The sequence below is a fragment of the Aristolochia californica genome, unplaced genomic scaffold (assembly GCF_029961685.1).
Source record: "Aristolochia californica isolate CCGP_79_NKW_82.1479 unplaced genomic scaffold, dmAriCali1.0.hap1 SCAF_14, whole genome shotgun sequence".
NCBI classification, from domain to species: domain Eukaryota; kingdom Viridiplantae; phylum Streptophyta; class Magnoliopsida; order Piperales; family Aristolochiaceae; genus Aristolochia; species Aristolochia californica.
In genome coordinates, this window is record NW_027181815.1 from 23,970,490 (window position 1) to 23,985,370 (window position 14,881).

At 36.3% G+C, this 14,881-nt stretch overlaps 1 protein-coding gene across 3 annotated transcripts in view; it reads left to right on the forward strand.

Annotated features, from left to right (window-relative positions):
- Window positions 1-4,068: 4,068 nt before the first annotated feature.
- LOC137950094 (abhydrolase domain-containing protein C22H12.03) overlaps window positions 4,069-14,881 on the forward strand; it is a 46,346-nt gene continuing 35,533 nt past the window's right edge. The window contains exons 1-5 of one of the 3 annotated variants that reach the window (XM_068796468.1): window positions 4,069-4,507; window positions 6,344-6,490; window positions 6,645-6,671; window positions 11,753-11,831; window positions 11,910-11,953. In XM_068796468.1, coding sequence (XP_068652569.1) covers window positions 4,370-4,507; window positions 6,344-6,490; window positions 6,645-6,671; window positions 11,753-11,831; window positions 11,910-11,953 — 435 coding nt within the window. In that variant the 5' untranslated portion in view covers window positions 4,069-4,369. The remainder of the gene's footprint in view (window positions 4,508-6,343; window positions 6,491-6,644; window positions 6,672-11,752; window positions 11,832-11,909; window positions 11,954-14,881) is intronic. The other 2 variants (XM_068796471.1, XM_068796470.1) reach the window with 2 other exon arrangements.

A 14,881-nucleotide genomic window follows, 5' to 3' on the forward strand; every position in this document is an offset into this window, starting at 1 on the left:
AAAAAACTCAGTCCAAAGCATCAAAAGTTCTTTTATGGATCCAACACAACACTAGACGCCCATTGAAGAAAATAAATTTGTAACATACATATCATAATCAACCTACTGCATTGAGAATTTTCTACAAATAATTCAACTCTTGAAAACAACTTCCTTTGACATCATAAGTTGTGCATGAAGACTCAAGCCTCTGGTTCGTAGTTTGTGAAGGAGAAAGGGAAGAAAAATAATTCTTGTATAAGGACATTACTCGCATGAATATGTAATTAACTATCGTATTTGTGTTTATGCTTATTTCATAAACAATGAACGAATGATTGAAGAACAAGAGAAACACAAACTATTGTGTGCTTTCAATTTAGTTATGGAATAAATTTACTATGGAGCAAATAAAATACTTATCTGATTCAAGCATTCTTGACTCATAACCCATGCATCATCTACATAAGATGAGGAGGAAAATATTATGGAATCCGAAGATCTCTACTTTGATACTATGTTGAATCTTAGGATTCCATTATAAAAAACTTAAATAACCCTTACGTGAGGTAGTTGTGAGGAATGGAAAGAGAGAAATTGTGAAGGAGAACCGAGTTGAGAAGAGGAGGAGAAGATGAAGTTAGAGGTCGAGGTTGAAAAGAGAAAATCTTGGTGAAGATTAGGGTTTGATGTGATTCGCTAATCCTCCACCACATCCTTTTTATAATCACTTACAAGATTGACAAATTACATAAATACCTTTTAACCCAAAGATTAAAAATAAAGACCAAAGAGAATAATAAAATTACATATAAGCCATTATCCTTCTTGTATTCTAACAACAAACAAGGACTTGACTTTATGTTTACTTATAAATGGTTAAACTATTGTTCGAGTTAAAAAAATAATTAGAAAATAGGTGGAAGATTTAGTTTATAGTAATCAATATTGGAATAGTGTGCATGAAGTAGTTAAGATTTTAAAGCCTATCGTGAATGTTTTAGAAATGGTTAATGGAGATAAGACTCCTACATTGGGTTATATATCTGAGGCAAAAAGATCAACAAAGTTAGCGATTCAAGAGGCTTCTCTAATACCATATAAATAATATTGCGAAATACTAGTGCAAAATTTTCCCTAGTTTAGTATTGTGCAATGTTTGAAAAACATCATTCAACTTTTGCAAGTAATCAACACTGGAATAAAGTTTGGCACAAGTATTTCAAACCAATTTTATTGTTTCTAGATGAATCACGTTATTTACTATACTATCCTCTATACTGTTAATCAACTAAAAATTTACAAGATTGTCTTCTTTGACCCATTTTTTTTATAAATAAGGTCTTCCTCATCAACAGGAGGAGTAGGCACAACTAGGTGATATGGAAGGTCTAAGGTAATAAGAAATATCTTAATAGGTTGAGACCAACTCAAATAATTAGACATACCTTTAAGGGGAATTGTAGTATGCTTAAGTAGCTCATTCTTGCCAACTATGTGTGCAATATTATCTTCAGCCATAATATTTTTGACTGATCATAGTTACAAATCAATCCAAGCTATATAAATTTCAATAATGAATCCAATAATCATGAGATTTTCACCTAATGATGGCATGAATACCACATAACATTCACTTACTGAGGGAGATTAAGAGACAGACTCATCAAGATGACAAATCGAGAATTAGTTTGGCTGACCTAAGAGCAACCCACAAGCTTTGTTTACAGTTGTTTTTTAAATGAATCCACACTTGCTATTGCTATTCAAACAAGTTATTTCAAGAGTAATACAAGGAGCAAGCCAACACGAGAATCTATGACTTGTTTGAGAGTAATCAATGTTTATTGTTGTTTTTCATGTAGTTTATCCTGAGAGTAATACAATAGCAGAGCGAAAAAACAAATAATATCAATACGCAATGCTTGAATTCGAGCGAAATAAACATGCAAGAAAACATGGATTGCTTCCAATCTAGAGTCCTTGTCCAATAAGGATTCAAATTCCCCCCCCCCCCCTCGCTCTCGCTTCCGATATTGCTCCCCCGCTCGCTCACGATCCCGTTACCGATTCATACCGATCCGACTCATTTCGAGCCGGCTCGCGAGCCGACGAACCAAACCTAGCTTCGGTCGAGCTCGGCTTGTCAAAGTAAATGAGCCGATTTCGGTTCTCGAGCTCGATAAATGACGAATCGAACCGAGCCGGCTCGCGAACCAACTCGGTTCGAAGCCACCGCTAGTTGTGAGGAACGGAAAGAGAGAAATTGTGAAGGAGAACCGAGTTGAGAAGAGGAGGAGAAAATGGAGTTAGAGGTCGATGTTGAAAAAAGAAGATCTTGGTGAAGATTAGGGTTTTATGTGATTCCCTAATCGTCCACCACATCCTTTTTATAATCACTTACAAGATTGACAAATTACATAAATACCTTTTAACCCAAGGATTAAAAATAAAGACCAAAGAGAATAATAAAATTACATATAAGCCATTATCCTTCTTGTATTCTAACAACAAACAAGGACTTGACTTTATGTTTACTTATAAATGGTTAAACTATTGTTCGAGTTAAAAAAATAATTAGAAAATAGGTGGAAGATTTAGTTTATAGTAATCAATATTGGAATAGTGTGCATGAAGTAGTTAAGATTTTAAAGCCTATTGTGAATGTTAGAAGTGGTTAATGGAGATAAGACTCCTACATTGGGTTATATATCTGAGGCAAAAAGATCAACAAAGTTAGCAATTCAAGAGGCTTCTCTAATACCATATAAATAATATTGTGATACTATTGATGGTAGGTGGAATTACCAACTATTCCATGACTTACGTGCAATAGTATATAAGTCCATGTATTTTTTATTTTTTTTTGTAAATTGATTATTGAGACTCTTTGTATATCTATTACAAACTGTAACCTGCATGATGTACTAAAAGAATCGATACAAATGAAGAATTATCGTGAAGCTTGCAAAAAGTTACTGAAAAATTAGAGTTAGCTCAAGAGAAAACTTTGAGGACTATAATGGAGGTAAGTAATCACATGTTAAAATTTTTTCTGTTTTTCAAAATGATTATATGAGGTATCGTAATTCCGGTAGTGAAATTTTAACAAAACTTATTTCAAATTTGTGTTTAGGCAAAATGTTTGGCCTTGCTTTGAGGACTAAGTGGTTTTCTTACTTTAGCAAATATTACATAAAATTTGATTGCACTAATTATATTAATTATTTATAAGTTTGTCACTACCTGGTGAATCGGGTTTGAGCTAGATGCTCGTCATCTTAGGAATATTGTTATCCAAATCTTGTCTTACATAATTTCGTAATTAGGCTTTGAAAGAAGTTGGAATATTTTTCTCTTATTCACATAAACTAAAGAAATAGATAACCATATGAGAAATTAATGAAGCTAGTATTTGCTCATTATATCATTAGACTTAAGTTGAAGCACCTAACACAAGATGTGAAGAAAGAAGAAGAATATTTTGATTTTATTGATTTAATGAACATATTTGATGAAGAAGACCCACTTAATCCTTGGTTAGAAGAACCAGAAAAGGTTACATATCGACCTTATAACGTTTTGGTTTAAAAAAATAATATTGATATTGACAAATGGGTTGAATAACATAGATGAAGACTTAAAATAATAAAAAGGTTTCCTCCAATGGTAGAATTTCACGGGAATTGGACATTAGAGGGGGTATTTTATGAAGGAGTAATATTTCGTCTATTTTACACAAGACTCCCGTGTAAAAAGACATAGATGTCTTTCTGATAGTTTATAATTTTTTAAAACAAAACATGTGAAATAATTATGTCATTAAATACATAATATTATATATAAATAACATTAATTAGTTTTAGTAATTTTTTTAATGTTTTGATAACGTTTTCATGCTTATACATCATTTTCCTAATATTCTATATATCTTTAATATATTTTCGTATATACGGCTCTTTCTAAAAATTTAATACATTTCCGTATCCTCTCGAGCCTGTCGAGAGCACAAGTCAACTAGTCAACGTGAGTGGAGGGAGGAGGGATTTAGCCTCGTTGTCGGATGCCACGACGCACCCGCATCGGAGTGTTCCCTGTTCCAACGCACAGACGAAAAGGGCTTGGCGGAAACACGTGGTAGGAGACGCCGCTGCTTCGGTGTTTCCGCCCAACGTCTACCCCCCCGCCACCAAAAGTTTCTCTCAACTCCCGCCACAGATTTTCTCCCACTTCCAACAGGACGACAAAACCTTAATTTTTCCCCAATTGTTGATCCCCTGATCTCATTATACGTAGGACTTTGGAGTTTTCAAGCAGTTTCTTCGAATTTGAGTTTCTGTTTTTCCCTGTAAATTTTGGGCGGAGTTTCAGCTGTCAGTGGTTGTGTAAAATGCTGGGGATTTCGAAGTGCCTTGCATGTGGAAGCGAATGGAAGCCCGTTCTGGTTGGAGAACAGGGCCTTGGCTTTTCTGGCGCACGTGCTGGTGGTTTTCGGAGGTCAGTGGTGAGAACATTACGGCCGTTTGAGGTATGGACATAACTGAATGTGGAGCTTAGCATTTTCTTTTCCTCGTTGTTTTTAATTTCTTTTGGAGAAGAATGGTTGCTGAGAATGTTTTCTTTTCATGTCGAAAAGATCTGCTTGTTCTAGTTCTGTATGACCTCTCTGCGTTATTTCTGTCTCCCCCAGATGGTGTGGCTGTAAAATTCGATGCTCTAGGGAGAAGATTTCTTTAGAACCGTGATAACTTTCCATTTAGTGAGCTGGAAGGACATTTCTACACGTGAAAAACTTGCCGCTTTGGATCTATGAGTTAAGTATTTCCCTGCAGTGAACAAGGGGCTCCTTGTTAAATGGCTTTGGAGGTTTTGTAAGGAAGAGGATCCAGTGTAAGGGTTCAACATTAGGGAAAAAACCTTTGGTGACCAAAGAGGGCGATACGATTGAGTTTTTTCCTGTCACCTTCAATAATACGTTAAGGGTTTCCTCATCCTTGATAATAATGATCCTGAAGCGACCTTGCTGAAGCAAAAGCTTTTGAAGGAAGTAACCTATCTCCTAGTTTACACCACGGCTAGATTTGTTCATCACCTCATTATGAGGTGTAATTCCTTTGGTGAATTTTCAGTGTCCTTATTGACAATCTTATCCTTAAGAGGTCTTGAGACTCCTCTAATAACTCATTTTATCTGTTGTGCAGTTCAAAAAAAAAAAAAAAATCTTCACCTTTCAGATCAGATTATGAAATGTAGATAAATCTTGATTTTGACCAAGGCAAGCTTTTATAGGGAAAGGAGGAAGCGATCGACCACATCTTCATTCATTGAATGTTTAGATTTGGTCTAGTTGGCATTTTTTAAAATGTTTGATACTACTGTCGCCTCTCAATAGCCTTACTTGAGATAATTCAATCAATTGATCTATCGTCCTTACCAACTGTGGGAGGAATTTTTGGTCGACTGTTTATTGGTTCAGTCATGTGGAGCAGTTAGCAAGATAGAAATAACAGGACCTTTGATAGATCCCAATCCTAAGGTGCTACAATAAAAAAAGTTATTCACTATGTATTTTTATGGATAGGGAAGTTCACTGAATTTGACAAGCTCCCTGGTGTTGCTATAAGGGACAATTGGAGGGCTGCTGCTGCCTGTTTTGATGCAAGGAGATGGGAACTTCATGACTGCACTCATTCACATGTTGGTTGGTTTGATTTGCTGGAAGCTTAAGAGGAAGATAATAACTGATTGGTGATGGTGGCATCATAAGAATTCTGGTGGCAACATCAGACTGCTATTCTTGCTCCTTAGGCATGTTGATTTTTCTGATGCTGGTTTTTGGGCTCTAATTCCCAAATTGAAATACTATACTGCTTCTTTCTCCATGACGCAGATGAAGGAGGTTCCTATGCCTGCAGTTCCTTTGAGAGGATTTGGATATCTCCATTGCATGATTACTTGGTTCACATATGGATTGAAAGCCAATCATATGGTTGACTCATTCGTGAGAGTTGTTCTCCAGCAATGCCTTTTTTCCCCTTTTTGGAAAATTGTGAGATTGATATTAGATGAATAGAGAGTATTCCATTCTTCTCGTCATTAACTTGATAGTCCTCTTTTCTAGTTGTTTCTGTTTATTGGCTTTTTCTATGCATTTGTTTGCTTTAACTGTCTTTATCTGGTATACGAACTGTCTCGATGTTCTAAATAGGAACAATGTCTTCTTCACCTGTTGTGAATGCATGAACTGAATCTGTTGGAGGATCGATTAAGTTTTGGTCCTCAATCGTCCTGTTAATTATGGAGATCTTCTACATGTAATGGTTTTATTGTAAACATTTCATGAGCATTTTGTTGTTGGTTTTAGGGTGACATTCATGCTGGCCGACTCATTTCATGTCAGTCCAGTAAGGCACCACTTGAGGCTTCTTCACCTGTGCTTTCTATCTGTTCAGTATCGGTGGACAAGCAAATAGCAAGTGATCGAGATGTTATGAAGGCTTCTGGAATCCTGGTAGGCTGCCTCTGTAGTTTTTGTTTGTTTCCTCTGCTAAGAAGAGCTTGTTACTGACTGTAGGAGATAGGTAGCTGTGCTGTTACTTATGCATAAAGACACGGTCTACTTTTTTATGCTTGTTGTAATAGGGTTGTATTTTACTCTTCTGCAGGCCTATGACTTGGTCCAAGGAGCTCTAGTAAGTTCAATAGCTACCTGATTATGTTTTTGATATTGATATTGCTTGGGTAGTTTTCAGATTGAATCAATTGTGGGCTCTCTTCAGAATACAAAATAATTTTTTATTTTTAATATTGTAGATTTTTTTAGATGTTGTTCTAGATTCAAGGGCTGTCAAGAGAGGAGCAAAGTTGTAATTAGTTAGATATTATAAGCTGGCACGTATCTAAGTGTCGATTAGTCAATCTGTTTTTAAGTTTTTGGTTTGTAGTGGGAGATGAGGGACGTCTTTTGACTGCCAATTAATTGGATAGAGAGGAGTCAATGTTTAAGACCCTAATCTTGAGTTCTGCAAATAATAATGATTGTTGGGTCTTCTCTCCCAACTTTGCATGACTTCATTATTTTTCCAAATCTGTATAGGGATATTTTGTAGTTTATTTTACTTAGCTCTTAGGACAGAAATATGTTAGGGGGGGTTAGTCAACATTGAAGTTGAAGTTGAAGTTGAAGTTAAACTTCAAATTCAACGCAATGATTTAATTCAACTTCAACGTCAAGCTGGGTGTTAGTGTAGATGAGTTCAAGTGCACTGAACAGATTCCTGTGTTAGTGCCCCAAAATGAAAAATATGATGTAAACAAGAGAATGAGTAAATTTTTATAATATATTTAAATAAAACATATACCTAAACAGATAATTAACCAAAATAAACATGGTCACTACACTAATAAGTGATTTAATATAATATTAAAATATATTAATATACTAATTAATGAAATACTATATTATATTAATTAATGATTACAATTTATTATAAAATAATATAATAATTACGTGCGACTTTAATAAATTATAATAAATAAATAAATAAAGTAAAAAATAATAGAAGAAAATATAATAAATAAATAAATAAATTTATTAATAATATAAGATATATTTTAACATTAAAAATAAATAATTTAATATAGTAATTAAAAAAATATTATTTTATCAATAACACATTATATATTTTTATGTATTATTATTTAATAATATATTGCCACAAAATTTAAAACCATTGGTTTAATTAATTATACCAATGGGATAATTAAACCAAAATAATTGATCAAATGTTTACTTTAAAAATATTTTAATTACGACTATTAAACCACTAATTTAATACAATAAATACAAAATGAATATACTGAATAAATAAAAACATTTTTTTAATAACAAAAGATGGATTTTTGACGTAGTACTAATTAATAATATATTTTTACAAAATTAAAAATGATTAGTTTAATTAATTATAAAAATGGGATAGTTAAACCAAAATAATTGATCAAATGCTTTCTTTAACAATATTTTAATTACCAGTCATAAATATCTAATTTAATATAGTAATAAAATTAATGAATATAATAAATAAATAAATATTTTATTTTATTTATAACCTAGGATAGATTATTAATAACATATATATATATATATAATTAAAACTTAAAAAATATGCTTGAAAATGAACCGAGTTACTTGTAATAGTCCACAATTTACAACATAAAAGCAAACGTTATGCTTTGGAATATAACAATGAGTTCGTGTCTTTAATATTAAAATCATCAACTTACTAGTTTATTACACATGAATGACAAAATACATGTTCAAAAGTAATAAGATACAACCATCAATGATCATTCCACATGCGAGTTGCTATGGAATCTCGAAATTGTGCGGCTCTTGTGGATTCTAATGCATGCTGCCTTCGAATGTTTGTTGATTAGCTGTCTTCATCCACAAGACCATCGCTATCATCGCTATCTTCATCATCATTTACACCTGCTAATCGGACCTTATCAAGTCCAAATTCACCGAACACCCCTGGTAGAGCCCCATATGACTTTGCAGTCACTACGAACCGTACCTCAGTGATGGGGGTCGGGTTTCGTTGGCTAATGGACGTTCATGTAGGTGACTCAGCCTAGTTTGAACTGGACTCAACCCACCCATTAGCCCCATAAACCCTAAACCCTAAACCCTAAGCCCTAATCCTAATTCCAGAACCTAAACCCTAATTTTTTTACACTAAACCCCCTAAAAGCCCCAATCCCTAAACCCTATTACCCCAAACTCTAAACCGTAAACCCTAATTTCTATTAACCCTACCCTGACCGCGCTTTTAAAACAAAAAAATCTCTAAACCCTAAATACCATAAACCCTAATACCCTTAACCATACTCTAAATACCCTAAACCCTAATCCTAAACCCGAAGTTATACCCTATAAAGACAAAATTGAACCCTAAATACCATAAACCCTAACCCTATATCCTGAAATTATGCAGAAACTAAACAATAAATACAAATACCGCACACAGAAATTAAGATTAAATCAAATACAACAGTACATTAATTAAAAAATTAGGGTTTAGGGAAATTTGGGGAAAACCGAAACCCAATGGGAAAATCAAGGGAAATTGAAGTAGAATCGAAGAAATTGACGCTGGAATGGGGAAATCGAAGGAAATCGAAACCAAAATGGGTTAAATCGAAGGAAATTGGGAGGATTTTTAGGGAAAAGACAAGAGCGAGAGGGAAAAGGGAGAGGAAGGCCGAGAGAGAGAAGAGAGAGGGAGATGAGAAAGAGAGAAGGTACAGGGAGGCCGAGAGAGACATGGAGAGGAGATGCGAAGAAGATGGAGGGAGAAGAGATGCGAAGACGATGAGAAGGGAGAAGAGATACGAAGATGACGAAGGGAGAAGAAGCCAAAGGGAGTACAAAGACGAGAGCAGGAGAAAAAATTTCAGGGGAGGAAGGCCGAGTGCGAGAGAGAATTTTTTTTTTTTTTTTGGGGGAGGAAAGACGAGTCCCAAATGATGGCTTCAATCGCCATCTGAGAGGATGAAATTCCCCCCATTTTCGCTCAATCGCCATCTGCCGAACGCCGTTTCCCTGTCCCTCCTGATTCCTGAGAAGTCGAGAACAAAAGACGAAGAGTTGTCTCGAACTCGAAGGCACCTCCCGCTTTCCGGGTCCTCGTTAAGTTAACGAGCTAGCTCGCAGGTTGAGCTTGGCCCGTTAACTTAAACGAGCCTAATTTGGGTCTTGAACCGAATTAAACCAAGCTGAGCTCGAGCTACTCGCAAACCGGCTCGGTTCGATGCCAACCCTATGTGTGACGACGTAGTTCTTAGTGGTGGCGTTGGGTCACTGATGCCAAAAAGGAAGAGGTGTCATTGGAATGGGAGGACTTTAAGTGCAAACTTAAGGAGAGCTTCCCTAAGGATGTGGCTTATCAAGCCAGGAAGTTATTGAAAGGACTAAGGTAGAAGGGTTGATTTGGGATTACATCCAATTGCTCACCTCCTTGATGCTTAGTATCTGGAATGAAGACACACCCTAAAGACCAAGTTCACACTTCAAATCTGTAGGGAAAATGAAAACCCAGCAAGTTTGCACTTCAAGTAGACACTGACTTAGAATTGCTGAATTGTTTTGTCAGCTGATGGCAGTACTCTCATTTCCTACTCTGGTCCATTGTGCTTGGCCGACTTTATTGCTGCCGAGTTATCCACCCTCCTACTTGGTCTCATCATCTTTTGGATTGTCTTAGTGGCGCTCTCATCATCGAAGGTGACTTCAAAGTGGAGATTGGATGATGCTTCTCCCCTTTCGATCCTCCTTGACATTATGAGAATGATTTTTTGAAATTTCGGATATTGTATCTTCAATTCAATGTACTTGGTCTCATGTACTCAGATCAGCAAATTCTGTTGTTGGCTCTTTTGCTAAGCAAGAAACCTCTCTACAATCTCTTGTTGTAAGGGGAGTGCCTCCTTGATGGCTATTCCGTTTTCTCTTTGTTTGCAATAAAATCATCACTTTCTCAAAAGAAGAAAAAAAAAGTGGAGGAAACTATTGAGAGGACAATGTTTTTTTTTTTTTTTCTCATATATGTCTTCATTTATTTACTTCTGAACAAACTGAGAAGAAAGAATCCATTAATAAAAAAAAAGAGTTCAGTGAACAATGCAGAGAAATGTGACAAGTAGTAGTTGAGAAACTCCATATAGATGAGTAATTGGATTTTGTTATAAATGGGTCAAGGTTTATCCTTTAGGAGACCTTTGCTAAAAAAAATAACCACAAGTTTCTTTTGAACTTCAACCAATGTGGAGTTATTCCCATTAAAACTCCTCCCATGTCCTAGCCTAAACAAACGGACAACAGATCTGAGTCATGGACAACAGGAGTATTATTTGGATGGAAGAGAGCTTCTATAACAAGTAGTTGTTGAGAAATTCCATATAGATGAGTTATTGGATTTAGTTATAAATGGGTCTAGGTTTATCCTTTAGGAGGCCTTTGCTAAAAAAAATAGCCACAAGTTTCTTTTGAACTTCAACCAATGTGAAGTTATTCCCATTAATACTCCTCCCGTGTTCTAGCCTGAACAAATGGACAACAGATCTGAGTAATGGACAACAGATCTGAGTAATCGACAACAGGAATTTCGTACAAACCAAACAGGACACTAACTGGCTAACTGTTGTGCTCTTGCACTACGTTAAAATTGGGTTCAGGTTCATCCAAAAATGACTAGCTAAAATTTGGAAACCTTTGATTTTTTAACTGGTGGAGTTTTATTTAATAAAGTATGATTAGGAGACCTCCTTCCTACTTACAACCACAAGATTTGTCCTAACTAAGGTTTTACATTAGCGCTGAGATATCTTGATTACCGGGTGATGTATCTCAGATTCCATCGTAGATGGGACACATTACAATCGATAAAATTAAATCTTGGTGGGATATTTCACTTTGTGGCTGAGATATCTTGGATTTTGTACTGGGTTTTGTACTACCTGGTATGAGGCACTGATCCTTATTTTAACTTATGTGAGGCTACTTTTGTTGAGGAGTCTGAGCTCAAAAAATGGTCCTTAGCCTAAAGATATTCTTTTATATTAACTGATTAGGAGAACAAAATTACTTACTGTCTGTTCATATATGAAAGTAAACGTGAAGCAGGTAATAGCTAAGAAACATCCAGTATTTTGATCTTTCATTTTGACATATTTTGGTTATAAGTTAGTGTAACATACCTGAGATCTGGAGCAGGTTAGATGGAGCTCTGCTGTACCTGATCCACCTACTGCTGTTCTTCTGCATGGTATTCTTGGTAGCAGGAAGAACTGGGGTAAGCATTTAATTATGTAAGTATTAATGTAACTTGCTGTCATACGTTAGCAGTGATGTTCATGTATAATAAATTCAGGATCCTTTGCTAGGAGGCTAGCACAAGAATTTCCAATGTGGCAGGTACCTTCATATTGACTGTTTAGCTTGACTTTGTTTTGTTCCCTCTTTGTGTGGATGTATTTATATTGAATTTGGATTTTTTTTTTTTTTTTGAGAATAGTGAGAACTCATTAAGAAGGAGAGAATAAGTAATTACATTAAAAAGAAACAAAGAGTGCTGAGAATATTACGTAAATGATCTTTTAATACAGCTTACACATCTTATTTCAAATTTTTTTTTTTTTACGTAAATGATCCCAGATGACACCACCCTCTACGGGGCTTGGGTTGCCTATAGAACTATTGTCAACACCCAATTTAACAAACCTGGAGGAGGAGAGTCTCATTGCACAAAGTAAGATCCTCACAACAGACGTGCTTAGAAGAAAGGGCCACCCATGTATCGACCCCCTCTGTCCTTTTTGCAATACAGAGGTTGAAACCACCTGTCATATTCTGCTACAGTGCTCCTTCTCGTGGAATGTGTGGACCTCAGTCCTTTGCAAGTTGGGGCTACAATTCTGTATGTCAGCTGATCCGATCTCCTTCAACAAGTCGCTCATTGGCTATCCTCTTCCTGGTCTCAGTAAAGTGATGATCTCCGCCTGTGCCAGTTTCGTTCCGTGTGGGCTTTGGAATGAACGTAACCGAAGGCGTTTCAATACTAGAAGTGAATCAGCGGTAAGAGTAGCGGACAAGGTGTCGGGCCAAATTTCAACATGGCTTCTGACTATGAAGTCTTTTTCCTCCTTCAAGGGTACCTTTATCCGTGAAAACTAGAACAATTTGGCAAAGATGCACATTGGGACCAAGGTTCAAGCCATGCAGGAGTGGACTCCCCCGGAAGCTGCTTACCTAAAGTTGAATTTTGTTGGCTCTTCTCTCGGCAACTCTGGGATCGCTGGTTTTGGGGGAGTTATTTCAGATCCATCCGGCAATTAGCGTTTTCCTTATGCCAGCCCTTTAGGCATTTCCGATTCAACGTCGGCTGAGTTCCATGCCCTCCTCAATGGGCTTCGTGTTTTTAGAGACAATTGTAGTGGTCCTCGAAGGTGGTCATTGGCTGGTGCGAGTGTGATTCCCCTCCGCCTTGGCGCCATTGGGACATCTTTCGGGAGATTTTAGAAATTACCTCACTACTCTCTTGTATTTGGTCTCACATTCCGAGATCTGCAAATTCAATAGCAAATGTGCTAGCCAAGCAGGGAGCGACCTTGCAATCTCTTGTTGTTAGGTATTTACTCCCTCTTCTTTTGTAAATTTTCTCTTGTTAATATAAATACATTTTTATAAAAAAAAAAAAAAAAGTCTCATTGCACAATGCGAGGGACCTCCTGATCTGAAGAAGCCTCAATATCTTGACAATGCATCTTTAGAACGGAATCTGGCAGGATTTGAGAATTAGTAAATTTACTAATCCAAAAATGCTGATAGTGAACAATCTTATAAAAAATTCCACCCATGGACCTACTTCTAGCATTAAACACTGTTGTTCCTTTCCTTCCAAATAGCTCAAACGACCAGCAAAAGAGGATTGCCATAAAATCCGACCAAGTTTAGAAAGAGGCCTTTTTTTAAAATTTGAAACATGAAATCTGAAAAACTTGATGAGAAACAAAGTTGAAAACCAAATTTAAGAAAGAAACAGCCACATCAAAGATTGAGCGGAAGTGCAACAAATAAAAAGATGATCAACTATTTCTTCAAAGCCACTACACACTTTACAACTCAAATCAGGAATCATCTGATCCCTTTTAGAAAGCTGGACCTCTGTTAGAACACAACCCTTAAGAGGTACACCATAAAAAACACCTCAGTTTTGGGGCAACTGGTAGCTGCAGGGAAGAATGGGTGAAGCAGATTCATAGGAGGATGAAACTGAGTAACAACCAGAAACAGTCAGCTTCCATATCAATTCATCGGCCCCAAAACCACTAAGATGTTGTCTTTCCAGAAGAGACAAAAGGCGACCAATCTCCTCCACCTCATCCTCCCATAAAATTTCGATGAAAATCAAATACCCTAGAGCCATTAATGTAAACCTGTGACTAAGATATCACAATTCTTGGCAAGACGAAACAGAGATGGGAACGCCTCATTGAGACTTTTATCAGCTATCCATTCATCATACCAAAAACGAACTACAGTGCCATCTGGAACCTAAGGCCCTGACTGAAATAAGGTTTTAATAGAAGAACACTTTTCCATAAACTTGATGCTCTAAGAGGAAACAGACTTTGGAAGCACCCATAAAGAGTATGAATAATTGTATTTAACATTAAGAAACTGTCTCGATTAAGTGTTTCTTTCGGATCTAAAACTCCGTAACCACTTGAAGAGGAGAGAGCCTTGCTCATTAGAGAGTGATTGAATACCCATCCCACCAAATTTTTTGGGAAGACAAACCTCATCCCAATTGACTCCATGATACCTGAATTCATCATTATATCCCCCCCAAAGGAATCTCTATATTATTAACTCAAGTTGAGAAGAAATGGCTGTAGGACACGGAAAGAAAGAGAGGTAGTAAATAGAAATACCTGCTAACTTGGAAGTAAGGAGTGTCCCTCCTATCTGCAAGGCATAGCAATTTACCCTTCCATGTCATAAGCCTCATCTTTAATCAGTCCAATACAGCGGTCTGGAGTTGCTTATTAGGTTTGCCTAAAAAGAGAGGTGACCCAAATATCAAGTTGTCAATGAACCCACTCTACCACCAAAGAATTGGGCAGACATATTCTGTTGATCAGATGAGAGATTGATGTCTATAAGAGCCGACTTAGACCAATTTATTTTTTGTGCTGAGACTAATTCATAAATTGACAAAATGTTAATAGATATTATCTGATTAAGACACACAGAGAAACAGAGAGTATCATCTGCAAACTGCAATAACATGTTATGATAATGAACTAATGATGAGGGATAAGGTTGCAACCAGCCTAAAAG